Source organism: Anopheles coluzzii, chromosome 3 (genome assembly GCF_943734685.1).
Source record: "Anopheles coluzzii chromosome 3, AcolN3, whole genome shotgun sequence".
In the NCBI taxonomy this organism is placed as follows: Eukaryota; Metazoa; Arthropoda; class Insecta; order Diptera; family Culicidae; genus Anopheles; species Anopheles coluzzii.
This window is the reverse complement of record NC_064671.1, coordinates 78,140,614-78,163,493: the sequence shown is the minus strand read 5'-3', so window position 1 is coordinate 78,163,493 and position 22,880 is coordinate 78,140,614. Positions and strand designations below refer to the sequence as shown.

Genomic DNA, 22,880 nt, shown 5'->3' with positions numbered 1-22,880 from the left:
CTCACCCATCCCCATCCTTCGCCATTGCTGAAAGCTGAAAATTCTTTCCTCGTTCAAGGCATTTACTTCTCAAGCTGGCACGGAATAGCAGCAAGCAAGCTTTCCTTCTGTATTATTGCATGCTGCACACGATGGTAGTGCAGTTGCATTTGTTTGACCTCCCCAAGGGACTCATTGACATTGGAAACGACTCGTGGTGCGGTTTTGCCAGTTGTTGTGTTTGCCGTTGTTGTTACTTTTTGCGGCACATGCAAACGCGGTTGCGGGCGATGGATGAAGGTCGAGTTTATGCACCAGCCTTCCCCAACAACGCCCGCGCGCGCGCCAAGGGAACTGTTGTAAAGCGCCATTTACTACCGTTACGTGCAGGAAAGACAACCACACAAGCAAGCAAGCGTGCGGGGTGGTGGGTGCTAGCAGCTCTGGCAGGGTAGTAATAAGCGGGCGGCCGGTGTTGCGCGCACCAGCTTTGCAGGTTGCGCGGGGCCGTGCGATACACAATCCGCGGAGGACGACCAAAGATTATATGCTTTGCGCTTTCGCGCGCTTGCTGACCATCGGAATCACGGCCGTTGATTGACTTCTTTTAGTCTTTTAGTGGGATACTATCGTTCGTGAGCGCGCACACGCTTTCCACAATTGGTTTTGCTGTTGTTGTTTGAGGAAACTCTTTAATTGCTATAAACGCCAGCGTTGAGGAGAGCTTGTCGTTGTGGTTTGTGACCTTCACCTTTAAAAGCAGGTGGATTTTTGTTATCACGGGGCACTTACGAAGTTACGAAGTGAAGAATGCCGATTTCTCTATTTTCAGGTCTTATGTTCGTTGTGTAGAGTTCAAACTTATTTACTTATACCAATATACTCCTTCATTGTTTTTGATAAATCAATGAAGAAGGACTACTGTCTTCAGAAGAATCACAAAAATTGACATACTAATTTTTATCCGTTTCGATATGAGATTTGAACTCACGCTGTGTAGATTGTCATTGCGATCTCTTTCGAATGACACCAAGAGACCACACATCTGACGGAGAGTAATTAGTTCCTTTTCATCAACCGGTATAACCCAATTCTGCAATACTTCTCCACGATTGTGGTACGAAATTCATAGCAGCAGCAGCACCGTTGTTTCACGTGTCTACGCGCTTCGTTAGAAGAATCGATTTGCTTGGAAAAATATTATTTATTTGCTGATTGGCACGTTACAAACAGCTCCAGGGTTGTGTCGGATTATTACAGGGAAAATGATTCTATTATGAGTCCGGCGAAATATTACACAATCCATCCCTGGCGTGTGTTCATCTGCACCTACCCGACAGCTCAATAACAACACAGCACGCTTCGCAGCAATCGCAATCGATCGGCGCTAGGCCGAACAAACTAAGCGACAGCAAGAAGTGTTTGGAAAAGTTGCTCCCGCCTGTTCCCAAGCCTCATTGCGAATAATCCAATCCAATCGCTTTAAGCATCAATTGCGACGGCGAACAGCATACAATAGGGACAAAACTTTCGAACTTTGAGATTGCCAGTGTGTCATCATCACCGTGCGGATGATTGAAGAAACCTGTTTGAAACTCATCACCGGGAGGTTTCGTGTAAATCAATCCCAGCATTGCGCGCAGTACACCCACCGCACACCACTCGCGGCGATGAAACTCGCGAAATTCATCAGAACGCTCTTGGAGATTGATTTTGTGCTTTCGTGGAAATGGGCTCACTGAGTTGCGTAATAGCGTTGCATGTTTTGCATAAATTTCCACGAAACTGTCGTTTGTAAAACGACTCTCATTTAGTCACGCGGTGTACCACGCGGCTTGTTTTGATTGGTTTGAACTTATTGATTCCAAATGGATGGCCCGCTGTGCTTTCTGGCCTATGGAGAAGGGCCATAGTAGTTTGTTGATGTTTCGTGCAACTTTCAAATCTGCGTACCATTCCAAAATCAGTAAACAGCAGGGCAGCTCAGCGTTTGAAGTAGCCACCAGGCGTTCTATTTAGCCAGCGGATCCGCTCGGATCCTTTGCAAACACAACCGGTCGGTTCACGACAAACTGGAAGGAAACTGATACGATTTAGCCGAAAATCTCAGGGGAAAATATTTGCTACCATATATATATATGTACCCGTAGGGGGAGGACGACAAATACCTTACGTTCCTGCGCAGCAAACATTTATGCGGCGTTTTTTTCCCGTTGGGACTGGAGCGTTTTCACTCGTTCACTTTTTTTTTGTGCTTCGCCATTAGTAATCCCTCGGCGCGTGTGGAAAAAAAGAAATTTCAGCTATGCCTGTGCCTAAGTGTGTATGTGTGTGTGTCTTGTTGTATCTTATGAGGAAAGCGTGTGCAGAATACAGCGAAGAAAGCGGAACCAGCAGCTGCGGGAAACTGTTTATTGGAAAATTGTATTACGCATTTTGATTCGCTCTTTGAAGCGTAAGCTTGATTCATTCGTTGGCGAAAAATCGGCGCGCTTGTTTTTCTTTTTTTTTCTTTTGGGGAAATCGAATTTAACAAGCTTGTCATGGCCATGTTCATTCTAGTTTCTGGTAAAAAAATGTTTGTAATTGTGGGTATGTCTTATAATATTATGGTAATTTTGTACAGCACATTGACTTATCTCTTTGAAGTAGAAATGATTATTTTAAGCTTTTATAATCTGACTAGCTTAGTGCGTGTAGGCATATGCATCTTTAACATACTCTTTAAATATTGATTTAACAATCCTGTAAATTAGAAAAAATATAAGAAAAAGTCAACATAGGTTTGAGACACGCGCGCGCACATTTGGATATTCGGGATCTATTTGGGGGAATTTACGGTTTGCACACGGTCTAGGAGGTCACTACAGGATTCACTCATTGATGATTGTAAGTGGCCAATTCCAGATACATTAGGTTCACCTGCTTCGGAAGGTAGTGCCCTAGAGCCAATCATTGGCACTAGTGGCCATATGCATGTTGCAGTTGCGTTCTGATAAGTAGTGAGCCGGGCCCATTAGTTGGTTCTTGGCGAGCTACGTAAGGATTAGATTACATTAGATTCTCGTGCTTCGGCAGGTAGTGCCTTGGAGCCTGCCATTGGTGCCAGAGACCCTGGGACCAGCGGTTGGCACTAGTGGAACTGGCCATATGCATGTTGATAAGTTGTTGTGTTGTGTTGATAAGTTGTGTCCTGATAAGTGGTGCGCCAGATCCATTAATTGGTTCTTGGCGGGCTACGTAAAGGATGCTAGGGAATACCATTGTATTCGATGTAGTATGGCCCGTTTTTTCTTGATGAAACTATGTTGGTCATCTTGGGTGTGTGTAGGACTCGGACAGTTCCTCTGAGAGTTTTCCGATGCCACCACTATCTCGTACAAAACATTTCAATATATCTATCAGAGTAATATTATCGTAAAGATACTTACGTCCTTCTCAAACCTATGTTGGGGAAAGAGGTGGGACTTATCATAAATCAAACATCCTTTTACTGCTCCTTTGCAATTCTACTCAGTCACTCTCTGCTCCAATTAGTAACAGTATAGAGTAGATAGCACGAAAAATGTGAATGAATAGTTTCACTGAGTTGCCATACATTCAATAGCAGGATTAAACCCACTTAGTTTGATCGAGACATGGTCTTAAAATGTTCTTTTCGTATCAAGTAATGAAAATGTTTCTGGAGTAGACAGTAAAAGCTCATAATTTAAAACAACCATTAGAATGTACTTAAAACGGTTCCACACACACATAGAAGAAACACAAAACGTGAACCATAACCGGGACCGAGAAGCCCTTTTAAAATCGTTCTAGACACTTGTACCGTCGAGTTTGCCGTTTTTAAACCACGCGACACGAGACCTCGGCGGATTTTATGCAATCCACTCAAGAACGAGCAAAACCACCGTATGCACACCCTTCCCTTCGCTCCGAGTGGACGCGACCGGCGATATATGGTGCGAATGGTACCACCACCATCATCACCCAACCAATGCTAGTCCTGTAGCTGACGCGAGCGAGATGATGGTCAGTGCAAAAAAGCCGCAAAACCAACTAAGGCCGACCACGCGGGATAAAAATATCTCACTCCCGTGTCCTATTCTCTCTGACGACACATGCGACAGCACACAATGCGACGATTTGCGTTGAGCGCCATTTGAACGCCACCAGCGTTCGTTCGTCACTGTAGACTACCGAGTGTACCGGGCGGGATACGCGTGCTGTCCCCACCGGCAGGACAATGGAGGTTGTACCGGCGGAAAGAAATCTAATTTTAGCTAGTATGTGTGCCGTTGCTGGTGTGGCAGATAAAATTTACAACCTGTGGTCTCCGGTGGCCTTCTGCGGGTTTTTTTTGTGCAATATATGTGTGTGTGTGTGTCTATTGTGACCCTGTGTGTATTTCAGTACTGGCGCTATCCTAGAGGAGTTTAAAATCGCGACCAGTCAGGATCTCGCAGCCCGTAATGTGTAATGGGAGAGAAAGTAGCGGGCGAAAACATAAAATAGATGGCAAAACCTTGATAGAGCCTCCAGTAATTAAGCAGTATGGTAGAGTTAAAGGGATAAGGGATGGGAGGGGGGTGAGCAGACAGGGCAAATCGGAAGCCATTTTGCCATTCACTTTGACAGTATCGGATTGTTATAGTATTGTACCTGGGCCGGGAATAATTAAAACTGATTTACTATTTTCAGCCCAGCGCTACCTCCGTGGGTGCCGTGGGTAAATGGGAACGTCTGTACCAAAGTCCTTCGTCCAATGTGTAACATAGTGTGTGTAAGAGAAACAGATGTAGTCCCGGTTTTGGAGGAAGTGGTACGGCGTTGATCATATTTCATATTTGCACCGTTTCGTCTCCCCTCTCCCAGACACACCCCGGTACCTTAATTCCCGGTCCACTGTCGACGAGAAGCATGATTTATGGAGTGCAGCATTAATTCCGCCACCGGAGCGGACGTTTGTACAGTGAGACGACTGTGTCACGTGTAGACACGTGTAGGGCAAACACACAAAAAGTCCACTGAAACTAGCAGGGCCACCGTTTTTCCTCTAAACTGTGGTCTCGCAAAATGTGGACGAATAATTCTAGCACCAAAATACGTGGTAACAAGTTGAGATAGCGCACACATCTCCCCGTAGACGAAAGTTTGCTAAAACCAATGTTGCAAACTTTATCGTTCCGAACAGGCCATCGATGTAACCGGGCTGCTTGTTGTCGTTTGACCTTTCGTATGGTTTTTTTTTTGTGTTTGCGACCTAACCTCAACTTCATTAGAGAGTGAGAGAGAGCATCACTGCGATGATGAGAAAATAATAGTCTCCCACAACCACCACACCCGCAATGAGGCGCATCAGCACACACTGGCACGTCGTACATATTGGGTAGAAAATAGCGAAATAAAAGAATCCCTATCGCCCAACAGCTCAAGGTTAGGTGTGTTGTGAAAGTACCTTGGTGTGATGTATGATTGCCGCAATATGCAGATTAGCAAAACTTAACGGCGCGCTGATATAGTGGAGTGGGACAGAGTGTCGGTCAAAACCAGCCCGATCGATCCTGCGGAAACGCACGGTAACGTGTTGCGTGCTCTGCTCCTCTTAAAAAGAAAAAGCTGCTCGATTTCTGCCCAGTTTGTTCCAGTGGTGATGGGAATTTCCCAGGTTCCCGAGATCTGGATTGATGAATTTAATTACACTTAACGTCATTTTAAACTCACATCCTTTGTGGGTCACGTTCATTTGCGCAATAAACCTCCAGACTGCTAACTTGATGGAGAAGGACCTGGAAGTTAGCAAATAATGCTCACCTTTCGCACGCACGTGTGTTTGTTTGGGTACCGGAATAAATTATGCAGTGAACGGAACAACCCGCAACGACGATGATGATGTTGTTTCGTTTTCCCGTTTTCCAAAGCGTCTCGATTATTCAGCAGTCCTTGGCAGCTTCAACATCATCATCGTAGCTGGCAACGCAAAAACCTGTCCCCAAATCGCATGTGTAACCGTAACGTGAACGGTCCACGGGCTAAGTGATCCTTCGGTCATTATTGAGCGTGGTTTAGTGGGTAATCAATATTAGCCACAGTTATGGCACCGCTGTGGATGCGGGGACACTAATTTGTGCTCTACATTTGTACAACATCCGCCTCGCGAGATTAGAAGATCATCAAGAGCCGTGTGGACGCGTTGCGTGATGCTCTCTTTTGCGCCATGCTACTGAAAAAAAAAATGAACAACTTACAATCAAAATGACAAGAGCCCTCTTCTTCGTCCGAGAAGAAGAGTTGTGGCCTTGATTGCCATTTTATACAGTGTGTGTTGAGATAGACATTGCTACTATTGGATTATGAACTCGTTTGTCGTGCCAACCCTGCACGGAAAACCTGTCCCCAAAGATGATTATATTTTTATCAATTCTCCCAAGCACACTGGTCTGGTGGCGCTTGGTGGTTTCGCCGAACTCTCGGAGTCGTGTGTGTTCGTTAGATTTTATTGACCAGCGTCAACCCGCAATCCCCGATGTTACCGTCCCGAGATGTCGTTAATGTCCCTGGTTTCACATCCCTAACCCGGTCGGTCAACAATTGAGCTGAAACGGAACCCTCCTCACGTGCGTTGGTCGTCGTTATTTTCAGTTCCGGTGTGGTAGGGGAACGCCCGACATCGACCAGACAGTGTCACCCGATGGTCAGCAGTTAGCAGTTGGTGCTATTTTCGACTCTGCTATGTGCTCGGACCAAACGAGCGAATGATTCGTTTTGGATGTAGCTCATCAGTTTCACGGTTCATCGGGTTTTGCGGTCTCTGGGACCGCAAAATTGTGTACCAAGGTGGAAGATGACAGATATATGGAATTGGAACTGTTGTGTCAGAGATGTTCATCCCTCGTCCAGTCGCGCACTCTAGATGCTCGATCAGCTTTGATTGATGTGCAAAACCGACGAAGGTTTGGTTTGGAAGTCACGCTTGGACCAACAGCGAATAAATCAGAGCCGACTAGCGATCAGGGTTGAACTGCGTACGCGTAACAGCTGGCAGTCGGCTTGAAGAATCGCTTGATGCAGCCGCGCACCCCTAGCGCCTAAACACCGACCAAACGCGCATCGTTCTGTTCTGTTTCGCTTCGTTCGTCGCGGGCGAGTTCATCAATGATCTTCGGTTCGTTTCCGACAGCGCGGCGTGCCGGGCGTGGTGTGGGATATGTTTTGTCAGGCGTGTTGTTGCTGCCCGCTGGTTTGGTTTCTTAGCGATTATAGCATGTGGAGGACGCCAGGGTTGTTGGGCACCCGAAGCATGCAGACGCGCGGCCCACTATATCGGAAGAAGATCATGTGACTTGATGCGGCACCCGGCCAGACAGACAGACAACCTCGTATCGCACCAGTCGTTCTTCTGCTTCACAAACCAGACTAGAGGTACACTGACACCAACAACGATTCGTTCTCTATGTGTGTATGTATTGCCTCTGTACCGAATGCTCATGAGAGAGGGGTGAATTTCCACCCCGTTAATAGCGTGGCCGGTGTTGTTGTTGTTGGAACATCGTCTTCTAAATAAATCTGGCAGCAGGGGCCTGTCCTTCTTGAAATTGGGAGGGCAAAGACATAACAGACTTCAAACTCCTCCTTACTTCTCCCTGCCATACTCCCCACAATGCTCGCTGTCTATCTTTTTACTCTGCTTCCAATCGGAACTAATGGATGAGGCCGCGCGCAGAAAACAAAGGAAAAGAAAACTCAAACTCACACACAAACATACAACTAAGTCTCTAATTTTAGATCCTCATCGCCCCCCAAAACAAAACGAAAACGCGTCTGTTCGACGTTTGCAGACGCGCAAACCTTTATTTTGGGGCAGTATACGATTCATTTGGCGGGGCGCGCCTCTACTCTTCCTCGTTTTTTTTCTTTCAGGGAGACACATCATGTCGATAGACAACAAAAATGTTGGGAAGACCTCCAGGCGTATTTGGAGGTGGTGGGATGGATGGTGTCGATGAGCCGAGATGGTGTCCGAAGATGTTCAAGTTCATCTTGATGCAGTTGTGTAATTGTGGAGGCATGTCGCGGAGAGAGGTTGTAATGTGTGTTCCGCGATGTATTAGGACGTTTTTGTGTACTCCGAGTGGAGCAATATGTGACTTGTTGGAATGTGTTCAGTCGGATTCCTCTGGCACTCATTCGGAATGAGATGTTATTTACGACTTGATTTGGGTAAAAATTGCATCTCTTGGACTTTGCATGAATTTTTTTGCTGCATGATAATATTGCTTGTATCTGGGGACGTGATCTGTAGGAGAAAATGAGACCCACGTAAGCCCACAAGCCTGAAGCCTGAATAGTGTTTAATCATTTTTTTCGCGACCAAAGCACGTCTGGCTGGGAGCTTCCCTCCCACTGCCACCACAGTTAATTCCACTTCCATGTTTGCCTTTGATGTGATGAAGTGAAAAATTATGTACAAAAAGCATCTACATCTACATGTGAGGGTGCGAGTGGAACGGGCTTTTAGCTGTGATCGGTTACGTGATCAATCGAAATTGAGCGAGATTGTTTTTCGTGTTTCCCAGCACACACACGCTGCCGTTGTCTCCAGTTCCCTTCATGAATCCTCCGCTGTGCAGGGCCTGTGTTTAAAATCCACACAGGTGTACCGTATGACACGCGTGGCTAAAATTAAACATCCGTTTTTGCTGCCAACCCCGTGCAGGAGTTGTTTTCCGAATGGGCGATTTCGTCGAGGTGAAGGTGATTATAACCAGGCTTTCGGTGCCCGTTGATCAATTTCCATCATCTCACGCGGTCGACTGTGGGAGCATCATCATCATCATCATCGTCGTTGCTGGCACTAATTTTCCAAACGATCCGAAGCTGTTGGGGACTGTAGGTTACAGGGAGATAGAGAGAGAGAGAGCGAACGTTAATTCAATTAATGAGCTAGGTGGGCGGCAATCGGGCCTATGTTTTACTGGGACGAGCCGCCAGTACATACGTTTTCCCCCACGGTGTGATTTGTTGGGGAAAATTGATCAACTATAGTGTATAAAATCATCCTGCATCGATTCCCACTGACACCACCTTGTGTAGTAGCCTGGTTTCAGCATGCTTTATACGCTTCATTCCGGCATAGACAAGACAACATTAGCCGGCGCAGACAGCACACACAATAAATTCTAAACCAAGCAGATGGTTCCCGGTGACCGGTGCCAGAATTCGGGGATTCTCTTGCTCCTCTAACCCCTTTGCTTTGTGGTTGCTCTTACTGTTTGTTTTCAATGTAAGAGAGATATTTTTATAGACACACACACCTCTTGTATGCCTACTCGTTGTCCTCATCATCGTTGTCCGTGCTTTTAAGGTAAGGTCGATTGAAGCATCACCGTCCCAGCCTCTCGAGGGGATGATTTTTTCTTCTTCTCCTCCTTGACACCCCCTCCCCTTTGTACGGTTGAATGGATGGCTGACGACCTGATGGAGGGAAGATCTCTGGTTTTGGGGCCGGTTTTATTGCCCAGGCGGTGGAATTATTTTTAGTAATCAACGGTTCGTAGCACTCGTTCATGGGCGCCTCTTCCCCAGTGCTCTGCACAGTGTTTACTCCATTGATCACCAAAACACACACACACACAGGTGGATTAACGGGTCCGTTCGGACAGCTGTGTTGCCTATCGTTGGAAGGTACAGTAATTGTTCTTTATACTAAAAGGATAATAAATTTCATCATCAAACAGAGCACACGGAGCCGAGGCAACTCCTCCACCAACGAGGCGTGTACGTGCTTCGTGTAGTTGGACGTGGGTGGAATGGTTGCAGATTTCCATATGCCCCCGTTTCCCCCAATAAAGACAGGAGGGAAAAGATCCATCTCTTGGTTGTGTAGAGACGGCTGGGTGGTAATGGGTGGAAAAGGGAAAAAAGGATACATTGGATTATAAATAACTCGACAAATTGGTGGATGGATACACTGTTTCGCTTGTTTCTTCTTTTTTTCCATGCCTCTCTCTTCATGCCCGAACGCAATAGATCTCGATAGGACTCGCTGTGCAGTTCGCACCATTATTGCTGATGTAAAGTGAAACCATCTTCCAACCAACAGCGTGCTGCTGCTGCTGCTGGTGAGCTGGTGGTGTGGTGTCCTCTATAGTCCTCTGCCAGTCTCAGACACAATCGATCGCCGTTGCTCGCGTGTGTACCACCCAAGCAGCTCTTCACGCCCGGATAAACATCAACATCCTTTCCGCGCAGCTCAAGAGTTCCATCGAGAGTGCCAGCAAAGAACGCAAAGGGACAACCCATCGTCACAAGTGGGGCGAAAGCAAGACTTGGAAGAATTCCAGCTCTGTGATGGGTATCGGCAGCGGAGCGACCCCTAAACAAATCACCAAGAACCCTGCTTCTCTGCATCATCCGCTCTCGCCCTAATAGCTTCTGTGTCCTCGAGAAGTTTGCCTAACTTGGGACGAGTTGGAGACGCAATAGAGAAGCGCAGAAAGAGCTCCAGAGGGGGTTTTGCCGCGGCTGGAGGTGTTGAAAGTGATTCGATATTGATCACAATTTTATGAAACTTTTCAGCCGCACCGAAGTAGAACCGAAACAGACAGATATGGCAAACATAATTTAGCTGACAACAGCTTAACATCTTCTCCAGCGCGCGCGCCCACCACACCGCACGCGTACGTTGGTGAAGGTTGAGGACTTCATGGGTTTTGCCGCCTGGCGATTGTGTGCAAAATGTATGCCCCACAAACAGAGGATTATTCATCTGGCTTTGGGGGAAGAAGTTCGGGCGAATGATGGAAGGATGGTTGGTTTGGGGTTTTGGAGTCGGCGAAGAAGGATATTAATATTGAAGTTTGAAGTAGACACTCGCTGATTACACGGTCGAGTTGCGGTTCGGTTCGATTTCCAACCGTGCGCGGCAACTGTGTGTGTCGTTTGAAGTGTCGTCTCTTGTGCGGGGTAGTCTCTGATAGCAGCAGACACAATCGTTTGCTGTTTGTTAAATTGCTCGATTTGTCAAGATGGATTACGCTCCACGGTGCGGTTTTTGTACGGTGACGCACTCATCATTTGCATAATTTAAGAAAATCATTGCCCTTGAAGTCTTTCACACACACACCCACAGTTACAGCCTTTGGTGGAGCAGACTGTTTACCGAGAGCTTTTATCAGAGCGGTAAATACAAATTTCCCTTAATCTTTTGCCCTTGGTTGTGTCTACCGTTTACGGGTTAGCATTTGGCAGGCATAAAAATATCGCCCCGCGCCGCTTCCGAGAATTGCTGATGCATGGGAAAACCTTAATTGATCAGCAAAATCATTCGTCATTGTGTGCACGCGCGCTTCCCAACACTGCCCTCACAGAGAAGCATCGGTTCTAGGGAGGGATGGGCCGTATGTGGGAGTGGGTGGGAAATTGCGTGCCTCGGCTGCTCGGTCGTGTGATTATCCTTTTGGCGGCTGCTGCTGCTGCTGCTGCTGGTGCCTTTCGGCTACACACAGGTCACGTACGGTTGGATATATTTGACTTTGTTGCTGATTGGGCATCCCTTCCTTAGCGTGTGTGATCACTTTTCCCAAACAAACGTTTATTTGTGCGTGTGTGTGCATGTGCGTGTGGGTTTCGTTGGACAGTTTGACCAGTTTTATCACCCAGAAATGGATGTTTTCGGACGTTTCGGTCGGTTTAATGCGTTCAGAGGACACAATGTAGTTGTCCGTGAAGGTGATAGGCCGGCCTCGGTAAGAAGATAATCGCAGGGATAAGGAATAGCTCTTGGCGAGTTTAACAGTTCATCGAGACCTCTGTCGGATGAAGATGACAGAACAAAAAGAGAGTAAGCTTCTGGGGAAATACTTGAATATGGCAGTTGTTCATCAAACCGTCGATTGCTGGTTAAATAGTTTGTCTGACTGAACATCCTGGGCGGAACCCGAACTACATTCTTTCCCCCGCTAGTCTTGATTTTAGTAGCAAATTTAGCTGAAGAAAACCAACACAGTACTGTACCTGAAGCGTTACTTTCATCCACACATCCCTATAGTGCCGCTGGTTTAATATTTCATCTTCTTCCTGATGATGATGATGATGATGATATCCCTGTTCTCACACAGTCCGGGATGGCCGACGGCGAACATTGTACGAACTTTCGCAACAACAACAACAAAGTCAACAACAACACAGCCCATCTGAAGCGGAAGCATTGTTCTAAAGCAAACAATGTGCCCGGAGTAGTGACGCATCTGTTTCCTGCTTTCTACCCCTGAGTTATGCTTTTTGATGCAGGAGAAACTAGAGCTATTACTTCATGTTCCTCCACCCAGTTAGGGTAGGTGTTAATATACTTACTACGCTGAGTATAATCGGGTGTACCACGGTGAGCCCATTATTTCTGATCCTGCCTTACGGTGTCTTGTGAGGAAGAGAGGAAAGTTTGAGAAGATTGCTTCGCAAGAGGAGTAGCAGGTTAAAGAATTTTCCTCCCAGTTTCTATTGCTCGCACAAATGGAAAAAGATGTATCTTCTTGCTGCACGTTAGGCGAGAAAGATTAGCAAAAGGTAAAGCAAATTATGAAGCAAAAGTTTACACAAAGTGTGTACAAAGAGTGTGTTGTGTATGAGTCCTTTGTGGGACAAGAAGAGAACGCGCCAACGACTCTATCTACTCTGGTTTTGTCACTGTACAGAGGGAGTTCATATGCAGGGTTTTACGGTACATTCCTTGATTCAGTGCTTCTTCTATTTGGCGTAACATGCTACGTCGGACATGCCGGTTTATACACAGGGTTGCGAGACTTATGCAGTACCACGCACCAGGATTGTCAGTCCTTGTTACGGGAGGACAGTCCATTCTAGGCGTCAACCGAACGAATGTGTGATTGAGTCTTACGAGTTGACGACTGCACCACGGGATAGTCCCCAGATTCAGTTAACTCTTCTGAATTCTTCTTTTATTTGGCGTAACGTCCTACGCGGACATGCCGGCCTATACAGGCTTTCGAGACTTAATGCATTACCACGTAGCCGGATAGTCAATCCTTGCTACGGGGGACGGTCCATTCTGGGCTTAAACCCATGACGTTTATATTACCCGAGTTAATTTCTTTGATGTTCATTTTATTGAATTTTATTGTTTGGTGCTGAATTTTAAAGAATTTTGTTCTAATTTAAGAGTTAATTATTCATTTTGAAGGTTTCGCGATCATTCATTGGCAAATAAAGTCAAACTATTTTGGTAAATGAAGACACAAACATAAGTCTTAAACTCCATAAAGCAAACTGAGCAACTTTGGGGTTTCAGTTGTTTAGTTACGATTGGACGAAGTTCAGATAGACATCGGTTGGTTGTCAAATGTTTACATACAGTTGTACAATGTTTAAAAGTAGCCTAAAATTGTTTATTTGGGCTCGAAAACTGCATCTCTATCGAATAGATCATCAGGCCACCACTGGTCAGATAATTTGATTTCAAGAACATTTAATTCATGGTACAAAATCAACATTGTGACTATTGTTGATCACAGATTACTTTATTTTTATTTATTTAGTGCATGAATGTATACAATTTCCGTATGACAACTTAGTTGAAATTTTGGCAACTGAACCTAGGTCTAGTTCAGTCTGAAAGCATATAAACAAATGCTAATGGAAGCGTATCCGGTTATTTTACTTGTACTATTCACTTCATGAAACACGGAAAGTGAGTTCCTGCAATTATGTAGCAAAATCAAAATAAACGAAATCGATAGGACATGAACATAAATAAAATAAATATGAGAAAGTTGACGAGATCAATACATTTACAAGATAACAAGAAACCCTGTTAGATTATCAATGATGGGAATGAAAAAATAAAAAATAAAAAATGTTAAGGTTTTACGTTCTGCTGACAGAAAGTGAGTGTACCTACCAGTTTCGTTCTCGGCAAAGAGCAACTTATAAAATGGCATTGCCAAAGTGTTGTACATTTTTAAAGTTATTTTACAAGAATAAAGCATTACCTAGAGCACTATAGAGCCTTCCATCCAGCCGTCCCGAAGGCTCCTTTGCAAATGTAATCTTTATTCAAGGCCACCGAGCAAACTGCAAAAGCTTTTCTTGGGGTTTAAACCGTCAGTTTTGCCACTTCGCATAAGAATAAATAATAAACTCGCTCGCTCGTCGTCTTCATCCACGGTGAGCTACTGGCAGAGAGGTCGCGCTGGATAGTTTATACACTGCTGCACTTAGCTCACGAAAAAAGCAAACATTTGTCCCCATTTCCCCGCGTGACGCAAGGTACAATGGCATTACTTTAAATTTGCGTAAGCTGCTACCGGTCGCTATTGCTCGGCTGTTCGGTGCACAATTGCTAAATGAGCTTTCGCTCTGTGAAAACCGTTGCCGCTCCATCAGGAGGGGGGGTATTTATTATACATCATCGAGTTTCGGTGGGAAAGCGGTTTTTCCTGGAATAAATCCTGCGACTCAAGTGTGGCAGAACGGATTGCTTTCCCTCTCGTGATGCTGCTGCCGGCTTTTGCTCGGGTATTATTGCTTTGCATTTTATTAGCATTTACGCGAAGTGAGCACAGCATTTTTTACTATCCTGATCTTTGCCCTACCGGCTGACGAGTGTAGGGGGGGGGGGGGGGGGGTGTGGAGGTTAAGCTAATGAATAAAATTTTCATAAATTATTATATCCCAGTACACACGCTGCATTGGGAACAGAGGAGCGGGAAGTACTACGCCCGTTTTCCATACCGTGCCATTTAGTGTTATGCGCTATTATGCGCGATCGAGAAGGTGGGAGGGGGTGATGGGAAAATCGGCATCTCCCGCCGGCGTGTTGTCCTGTGTATTGCGCACAGCACGTGGCAGCTCAAGAAAGCTCCTAGTCACGGGAATGGAAAACGTAAACACCTTGCCCGAACAAATTCCCTGCAGGGGCACGTAGGCGTGTGTCGTGCCTTTTGCCACAACCGTAAGCAAAAGCCCTACGATAAACAATCCCTGAGTGGTAAAGCTTGCCTGCTGTTGTGGGCTTACTTTTCTATCAAGAGGTGTCTGTGTGTGTGTGGTGACATTTTCACGAATGACTTAAGCGTAAGCGTTTCACTGCTGCTTCACTGATTTTCCCAACCCGCCCACAGTGGGGATAGTGGCGCCCATGCCTCATGCAACAGTTTTTGTTTTGCTGAGACGCTAACCCCCATCCCAATGTACACGCACACAATAGGAGGAAAAGGGAAATGGGACTAATTCGATGATAATTAATTGAGAGTGGCTTGGTGACCACTTCTTGTGTGCGGGGCAAAAACAATGTGTACACAGGCGGCTGTGGCTTGCTAGGAAAAGGGATTGTGGTGTAAGAAGAAGGGTGGGCAGGTCGTCTCGCATTGTTAGCATGTCGCCGGTGGTGCTAAAGGTGAAGAAGGTGACAAACCCGAAGATGGTAAATGGGGGTTTTTCTCGTTATCACTCTCGCTAATGGTGACACGTTAGCAGAGAGAGAGCGAGAGCGTGACAGCAAAGACAAAACAAAAACGATCACGGAACAGCACAGGAGGTGGAGGAGGTGTTGGTTACACGTTTAGCGCTAGAATAATGTGGTGCTAACTTTGTATCGTGCTTCTCTCCTCCCCCGGCTAGGCGAAATCAATTAGTGGGAGAAAGTTAATAACGTCCAATTAAGCTGTTGGCATTTCGATTCCTGTGCTTGCCTCTTGCCTCCCTGGGGCAGGTTTTTCTTCCTCTCTCTCTCTCGGGTGCGTTTTTTTTTGGCGAATTTTTCGCATATTTTCTATCGGCACTTCTATTTTTAGACAAACCCTCTCATCTCTGCTAGAGAAGCCGGTTCGGGGGATATCGATTTCGGGCTGAAAAACCACTAAACGCGCGTCCACGGCAAACGTTGCATGACGCCATCGAGCGTGCGGCAAACACACACACACACACACCTTCAAGGACACGGATAATTCGTCACTCTTCGACACGCGTGACGCGTGCGGGCACAAAGCACGGTCGAAAAGCTAGGACCTGTCCTGTCGCTCCATTTCTCTTTCACTCACCGGAAGTGTGGTTGCGTTAATGTGTGGCAAAACGCTCATATGAGCGTGTCATGCTACGGTGTCGTGTCTCCGCCACCTCATAAACACCGAGGCACCAATCGGTACGTCATCGTAGGACGCCAGACTCCTCCCTGGATTCTCCTGGGTTTAGTGACGGATTTCACTGGGGGAAGCGGATATTGAGGAACGTCAATCACGGTTAGCACGGTCTGTGTCTGTGAACAGCATTTCGTCATCATTCGCATAAACTAACCACCTCTGGACCCTGTAGACCCCATCCCCCTCTGTCTGTCAACCTGTAGTGAGTGGTGACGAAATGAAGAATCATCAATAATCCTAGGTTCTCCCCAGCCCCCCAAGTTCAGCATTACCCCGGTGTACGGGTGGACATTGATGTGACGACCCATCGGACCGGGACCGGTAGCTAAAAATAGCCTCCGGAAATAGTTCCGCAGTTGCTTTTGCACCGAGACCGAGAAAGTTGTGGTGTGCTATTGGCGGTCTGCTGGGATAATTAATGACCTCCATTAGGGGTGCCAAGTCGATTGTAGTAGTGTGTCGCTCCATATGGGGAGCGTTTGGCTATGGCAGTGTGCAAGAATGTCTCCAGCGGTGGGTCTCCAGGCTTTTTGTGCGCTCCCCTGCAGAGTAACACACTTGTGCGGCTTTCTTCTTCCCCAAGATGTGGTATGTGAGTGACGCAGTTTGTAGTACCGCGTGTACCACCATGTGCCGTTCCAGCTGGCTGTGAGTGGTGTGGTCATGGATTTTAATGTCCAAAATTAATGGACTAAGTGAAGGCGGTAAGAGCGGGGCATTTCTCTAGCCGCGGGGAATCGAGGGACCCTGGTAGCGCTCGAACTAATGAAAAATTCCTGCACACCTCGGGCGATACAACGCCGCAGACCGAAAACCGGGCAGGACGACGACGACGACGCTCATTTCATCAAGTACACACCTCATTCTACACTCCACAACTCCCTCATTTCTTTGGGGCACGGACGACGACCACACCCCGCACGATGAAGAGGAGTGGAATGCCTGCGAAGGTCATTGTTGTGTACGGCCATTTCGTGCTGTTGCTCTAGGAGCGTTCCTAGTGTGTGTGTGTGCGTTTTATGTTCTGGACGGATATGGCGTACTCTTGGGAGACTTCCTTTTGGACGCTAAAACGACACCATGAGAGCTCATAAAACACGTTCGTGTGCTGTTGTTTACCAACTCTGCACTGTTCAAAGCTGAATCGTCCGGGCTCCCCGGTTGACGATGAACGGGGGAAACTGATGACAAAACTCTTCCGGAGCTTGAAGTTGTCTCAGCTTGGTTCGGCTTTCCAGATCACTATCCGGATGTGTTGAACCATCAACTATTGCCACCTAACGGACGTCGTCGCGAGCTTCAAATAGAACAGTGTGCCATGAGTTGCTTAACTTCAGAGTCTGGAAGTCAACGTCATCAGGAGACATCATAGGAGCACAGAGGCACCACCAACGGGCCATGCCGTGTGTTTGTGATCTTTTAATTTACCCCGGTTTCGACATCCGTTTCCGCTCTGGATCGTCGGGGTGGCGCTGGCTTAGTGACCTACACAAAAGTCTGAAGCGGATGTCCGGTCCCTTTGAAGGGCGCGGAAGATGTCGGTTCGCTAAAGACTTGAGCAATCAGTCAACGGCATTGTCTTTAAAGAATGCCTGAAGTTCTTTCACACTTCCTTGAGAGGTGCTTCCACGTTTTGTGTGTTAAATACTTTGAAGTTTGTCCCTGTTACTGATCCAAATTCTACTATCGCGGTTTGGATGCATCCCATGAAGGTAGCTGACTATACATTGTGGCCACCAATTCTTGACATACTGCCAACAACTTTTGCCGATTGTGGGGGTAAAACTGTCAGCAACTCTGCCGCGCTCGCTGCTCTGGTGGTAATTAGGAACAGAACTTTATGCCCTTCCGTTATCGAATTTGGGCTTTCTCACACGCAGCACTCTACAATGGTGCCTTGCTCTCAACATTGGCCCGGATCGTAGCGGATCCCGCGGGCAGAAAAAGGTATGTCGTTATGTCGTCGCGTGCCGTACATTTGCTCGGTCTTTGACCTTTCTTCCCTCTCCCCAAACATGGGAAAAGAGAGTTTCATTGTTTTTCCTCGTTCCAAAAGCGGAGAAGAAGGAGGCTGTACGTGCGGGACCGAAAATGGTGGAAAAGTGTGGCCCACTTTAGAACCAAACCACCGGGGGAGTTGTGTATGTCGTCGCACACACGGGCAGAAGAAGGAAAACACACAACCAGCAGCCATTCTTGGGAAAAGATTACAGGAAAAGGTTGTAAAATGGCGCGAGCGTTACCACGGGCTGGCTTCAGTGGGATTGGGAAACTTTGATGGGAAAACAATCACCCAGCAGAGGGACGAAAGAAGGGCTCACAGGGAGGACTTCTTAAAGGGAAGAGTTTAGAATCGGAGTCATTTCTCGTGCGTGTGTGTAGTAGTAGTAACGGTATCATAAAAATGGAAAAAGCTTTCCCGCCGCTGTAAACTTTGTTTTGTGCTTTCCTGGCGTAATTTTCCCTTCTATTTGTGTGTGTGTGGTTTTGCTGATCTGAGGTTCTTTACCTTACTTTTACCGCTATTGTGACAGAGATTTCATTCTTTCTTGAAAAGAGCTGGAGAAGAAATTGAAAAAAGGTGCTGCTTTCTTGCTTGGTTTCATGTGCGTGTTTTTGTTCATGCCATTTTCTTGTTGTAGCGTCATTTTGTTTTGTTTCCATCAAAAAACCCCCACAGACGCGCAAACCACATGCATCGGTTGTGCAGAATTGTTGCAGAACTTTCAATTGTCCTGAGCTCTTCTTTTGTATTTGCAACGAGCAGGAGCGTGTGTGTGTGTGTTTGTGGCAAAGCTCCAAGATGACGAGTTACTTCTTGTCCGCGAAGCTTCCTCAAGCGCGCCCCCACGCCAGACAGCTTTATGAAATGGGCCAAATTAGGGCACAGTGCCAAAAGGTACTCTCGCAAACGAACCGGAAAGGTCACTGAACGCGCTGATGTATGCGATGCACTTGCGTGTGTGTGTGTATGTGGTACCGTTTTGGCGTACGTTGGCGTGGTGTGGAGGAGCAAGCACGAAAGCTTGCCAAATATTTAATGAGAACGAGTACAACAGCAAAAAACCAAACTGCGAACGAAGGGAAGCGACCGTTAAATTACCCGCCGCCGTAGTTAGATTATGCAATCTGTCATCATGAGCCCCCGAGACCCGTTGTTAGGAAGTAGGTTAGCAGAATTCTTTGTAATGATCGTATTGCCGCGCAACTGTGCGCAGCAAAACGATTCTGGAAATTCCAATTTGCCAATTGGTCTTTACCCACGCCGTTCTAGCTGAATAACTTTGGCGTAGATTGTGTATGTGTGTGTGTGTGCTGATAGACGATTACAAAATTCACTTTCGCCTCGCTAGAGCCTAGGAGGATACCTTCTGGTAGTGCGCGGGGAGTTTGAGGAGCTTTTTGTGTCCAAGTGTCTCCAGGGGAATGTAAATCACCATCACCAGCAGGACAACAAAACAACGGAAGGATGATGTCTTAAGGGCTCCGTTGCCCGGTATCGTTGAACCCATGTCAATCATTTATTTAAGCTTGTAGGACGTTACTTCTTGCTTGCTTTATACCGTACAGCAACTGGGGTAGTTGTCCTGCGGCGAAGCAACAGGGGGAAGAACAGGGATCGCACTTTTTGCAACAGGTTTTTTGACACATTTTAATACATCCCCAACGCACGAAGATGCACCGTGCGGAGAGGTATGTTATTGTTCTGAGATGTTCTCTAAAGCTTCTTCTTTTCCCAATGACCTCCTCCTCCCTAGGCAAAGACAGTTGGGAACAGTGTTCTCCATCTATCTTTCTCTCTGCTTCTCTCTATATCCTTCGTTTTGTTTTAAGGTTACAAGAGCTCGAGATTAATTTGTCAGTAGATTGATTGCATTCTTTTGCCACCGTCTGTGCCCCTTGTGCTTCACTTTCTACTGCGCCTCGGTCGTAAATCGAACCGCTCAATCTTACTCCACAAGGTTTCGTCATTGCTTCACATTTCTTTCCGCCTTCCTTCTCCCGACCGGAAGCAAGATCGGCCAGAGTGAGCGTTGAAATAATGCATGTAAATCCAGGCCATCCATTTAATGAAGCGCCTGGAATCGAAGGAAACTGCTGGCTGATGTGATGTGGTGCTCCTGCACATCTCTTCCCGGTGCCTCCTTCCGTCGTCTTCACCTCGTCCAAGGATTGGCTTCGTGAAGATGATGCGCCTCTGGGAGTCCTTGCTCCATTGTGCTCTCCGGTGGGCTGTGTTTTGTCTGTGTCCGCCTTGATTTGTTGGAATTGGAAAGTTCATTAGATGTGCTCGAGAAGATTACTGCGCTCTCGGAAAGCACTCTCCCGGCGAAAAACGAGTACCCCAAAGCAACCAAAGGTAAAGATATAAATAAATATTCTCCAATTTCGGAACTAAAATGACAGTCCATCCATCGTCACCACACCATGGTTTTTGTTCTTCAAATGGCTCCTCCGATAGCACTGTAATTGGGACTGGTCCTTCGTGCAATGTTTGGGTTTGGAATGTTTTCGTGATTTCGCGTTATTGCTTCGCAGCGGAGAAACTCCGACCCGGTCGGTAGGTTGTCTTCTAATAAGGTTAGCTGCCACTGATTCTCGCTAGCCATGTTGGCATAGGGATGCATTCCTGGAAGGCAGGTCAGCACACATCCACGCCATTTACATATCCAATCAGAAACTCAATAAAAGCTGCTCATTAGCGTCGCTATTCGGTCGAGTATGGATTCATACGTCGTCTTACTAATCAAGCGCGAATGGTTTCAAAGTAAGAACTTCTTTTCGGTTCTTCTGGTAATGCCGGCTGCTGCCGAATGCCATCCTGAGTCGATGTCGTCGTATGTCGGCGATGTTGGTAATTGAGCTCCTCTCGCTTTTTTTGCAATCTGACACGTGGATAATTGGTACTGGATGAGAAGGCGGCAAGAAAGAAATACCCAGCAAGACGTCTACGAATCAATAACTTTCCTCATATCCAGGGCACTTGATTTCCAAGACTTCTTTTTGTAGACTTGATGATGGTATCTTCGAAATGCTGTTGGAAGATGCAGTGTGATTTGATCTTTATTTCTCACCTTATATCTCTCACATTTCGCTGCTCAAATTACGACTCTCCCCTTACGCTCTATTGACTCGTGACGGCAGCAGAGAATTCACTTATATTTACCCTTTCAAAATCGGAAACTGTGGTTTCTCACTTCCGAAGCTGAAAATATGCAACTAACATCATACTAATCATCTCTTTTACCACGTTTCTTTCGCTTTACTTCCAGTCAACAATGTAGATAGGCTAAAACCGCCCAATCGTGGTTTCCTGGAGACGCTCTTTTGCTGCTGGCGGAATGGGCGAACGAAAAGCAATCAGAGCGGGACGCCGATCGATGGTTCGATTACGCCACCTCCGATCCAGGGCCAGCCCCGGTATCTGCTGCCCCAGGTCCGACCTTCCGACACGTACAAGAAGTGCATGGTGATAGACTTAGATGAAACCCTAGTGCATAGCAGTTTTAAGGTAAGTTGGATCAAACAAACATCAAAACCACCCCCCAACGCAGGTACGCAATTGCCGGACCAGATTAGCCGGGGTCGCTGTGTTGTATAAGTAGAGTGAAGTAATAGTGCGCTTACAGCAACAGACATACTTGCGATGTTATGCAGTCTAGCGGGGGACATACTCTGTAACGCAAGGTACAATTTGTCAAGTTAAGCTCACCACGCGGTAACACCATCGGCGCATTTAATCCCGTCCTGTTGCAACAGGTAGCGACTTTTCGTCAAACTCTCGCTGACAGACACTCTGACATGTGTGACGGAACTGGAAGAAGGTATACAAAATTGCAATCCAACGCCGTGTGTCGCAACTGAGCATTGAGTAACGAACGCGCGCGTGCTCTCCAGTGGAATGAGAGACAAACAGCAGAAACCCCACAACGCAACAGTCTGTCAGGCAGATGGCTCTAAGTATGTTTTTTCGTTTTTTTATTGTTCCTACTTGCAGCCAATTCCAAACGCGGATTTCATAGTGCCAGTGGAAATCGACGGTACCGTACATCAGGTGTACGTCCTGAAGCGGCCGCACGTCGACGAGTTCCTGAAGAAGATGGGCGAGCTGTATGAGTGCGTCCTGTTTACGGCCTCGCTGGCCAAGTACGCCGATCCGGTGGCCGATCTGCTCGACCAGTAAGTCCTTGTTTGCCCACAAAGCAATCTAAATACGGTCAAGAAGTAACTAATAACGCTCTCTCTCCTTCAACCAGGTGGAACGTGTTCCGGGCGCGATTATTTAGGGAATCTTGCGTCTTCCACATGGGCAACTATGTGAAGGATCTGAACAAGCTAGGGAGAGATTTACAGAAGATTGTTATTGTTGACAACTCGCCCGCCAGTTACATATTTCACCCGGATAACGCTGTAAGTAATGCTTGCTCTGTTTGTTCTATGAAAAGCGATGCGGGGTTAGGCTTTTTGTGAGGTTTTGTGAAGAGTTCCTCGTCACGGGCTATTGAGTTATGTTTGGCTAATGCTTCAAGGACAATGCTCCAACTCCCTGTATCCCCCATCGCATGGGTTTCCTCCACTACGGAGTGGAGTGGGGAGGAGTTCTGTGAAACAAAATTAGTCATCGCTCAACGACGATTCCTTGAAGGTCTGTTTTTTTTTTGGGAAAGAGGGAGTAGGTAAATGCGAGACACCGAATGGAGGAACCCTTTCTTAGCGTTTGGTAGCGCGTAAATGCGCCTCTCTCTCTCT

General features: G+C 46.7%; 1 protein-coding gene across 2 annotated transcripts in view; it reads left to right on the top strand.

Moving 5' to 3' along the window:
• LOC120960188 (phosphatase Herzog) overlaps nt 1–22,880 on the top strand; it is a 53,234-nt gene that overhangs the window by 22,403 nt on the left and 7,951 nt on the right. For both annotated transcript variants that reach the window (XM_040384212.2, XM_040384213.2), the window contains exons 3-5: nt 21,404–21,642; nt 22,129–22,310; nt 22,388–22,541. In XM_040384212.2, coding sequence (XP_040240146.1) covers nt 21,404–21,642; nt 22,129–22,310; nt 22,388–22,541 — 575 coding nt within the window. The remainder of the gene's footprint in view (nt 1–21,403; nt 21,643–22,128; nt 22,311–22,387; nt 22,542–22,880) is intronic.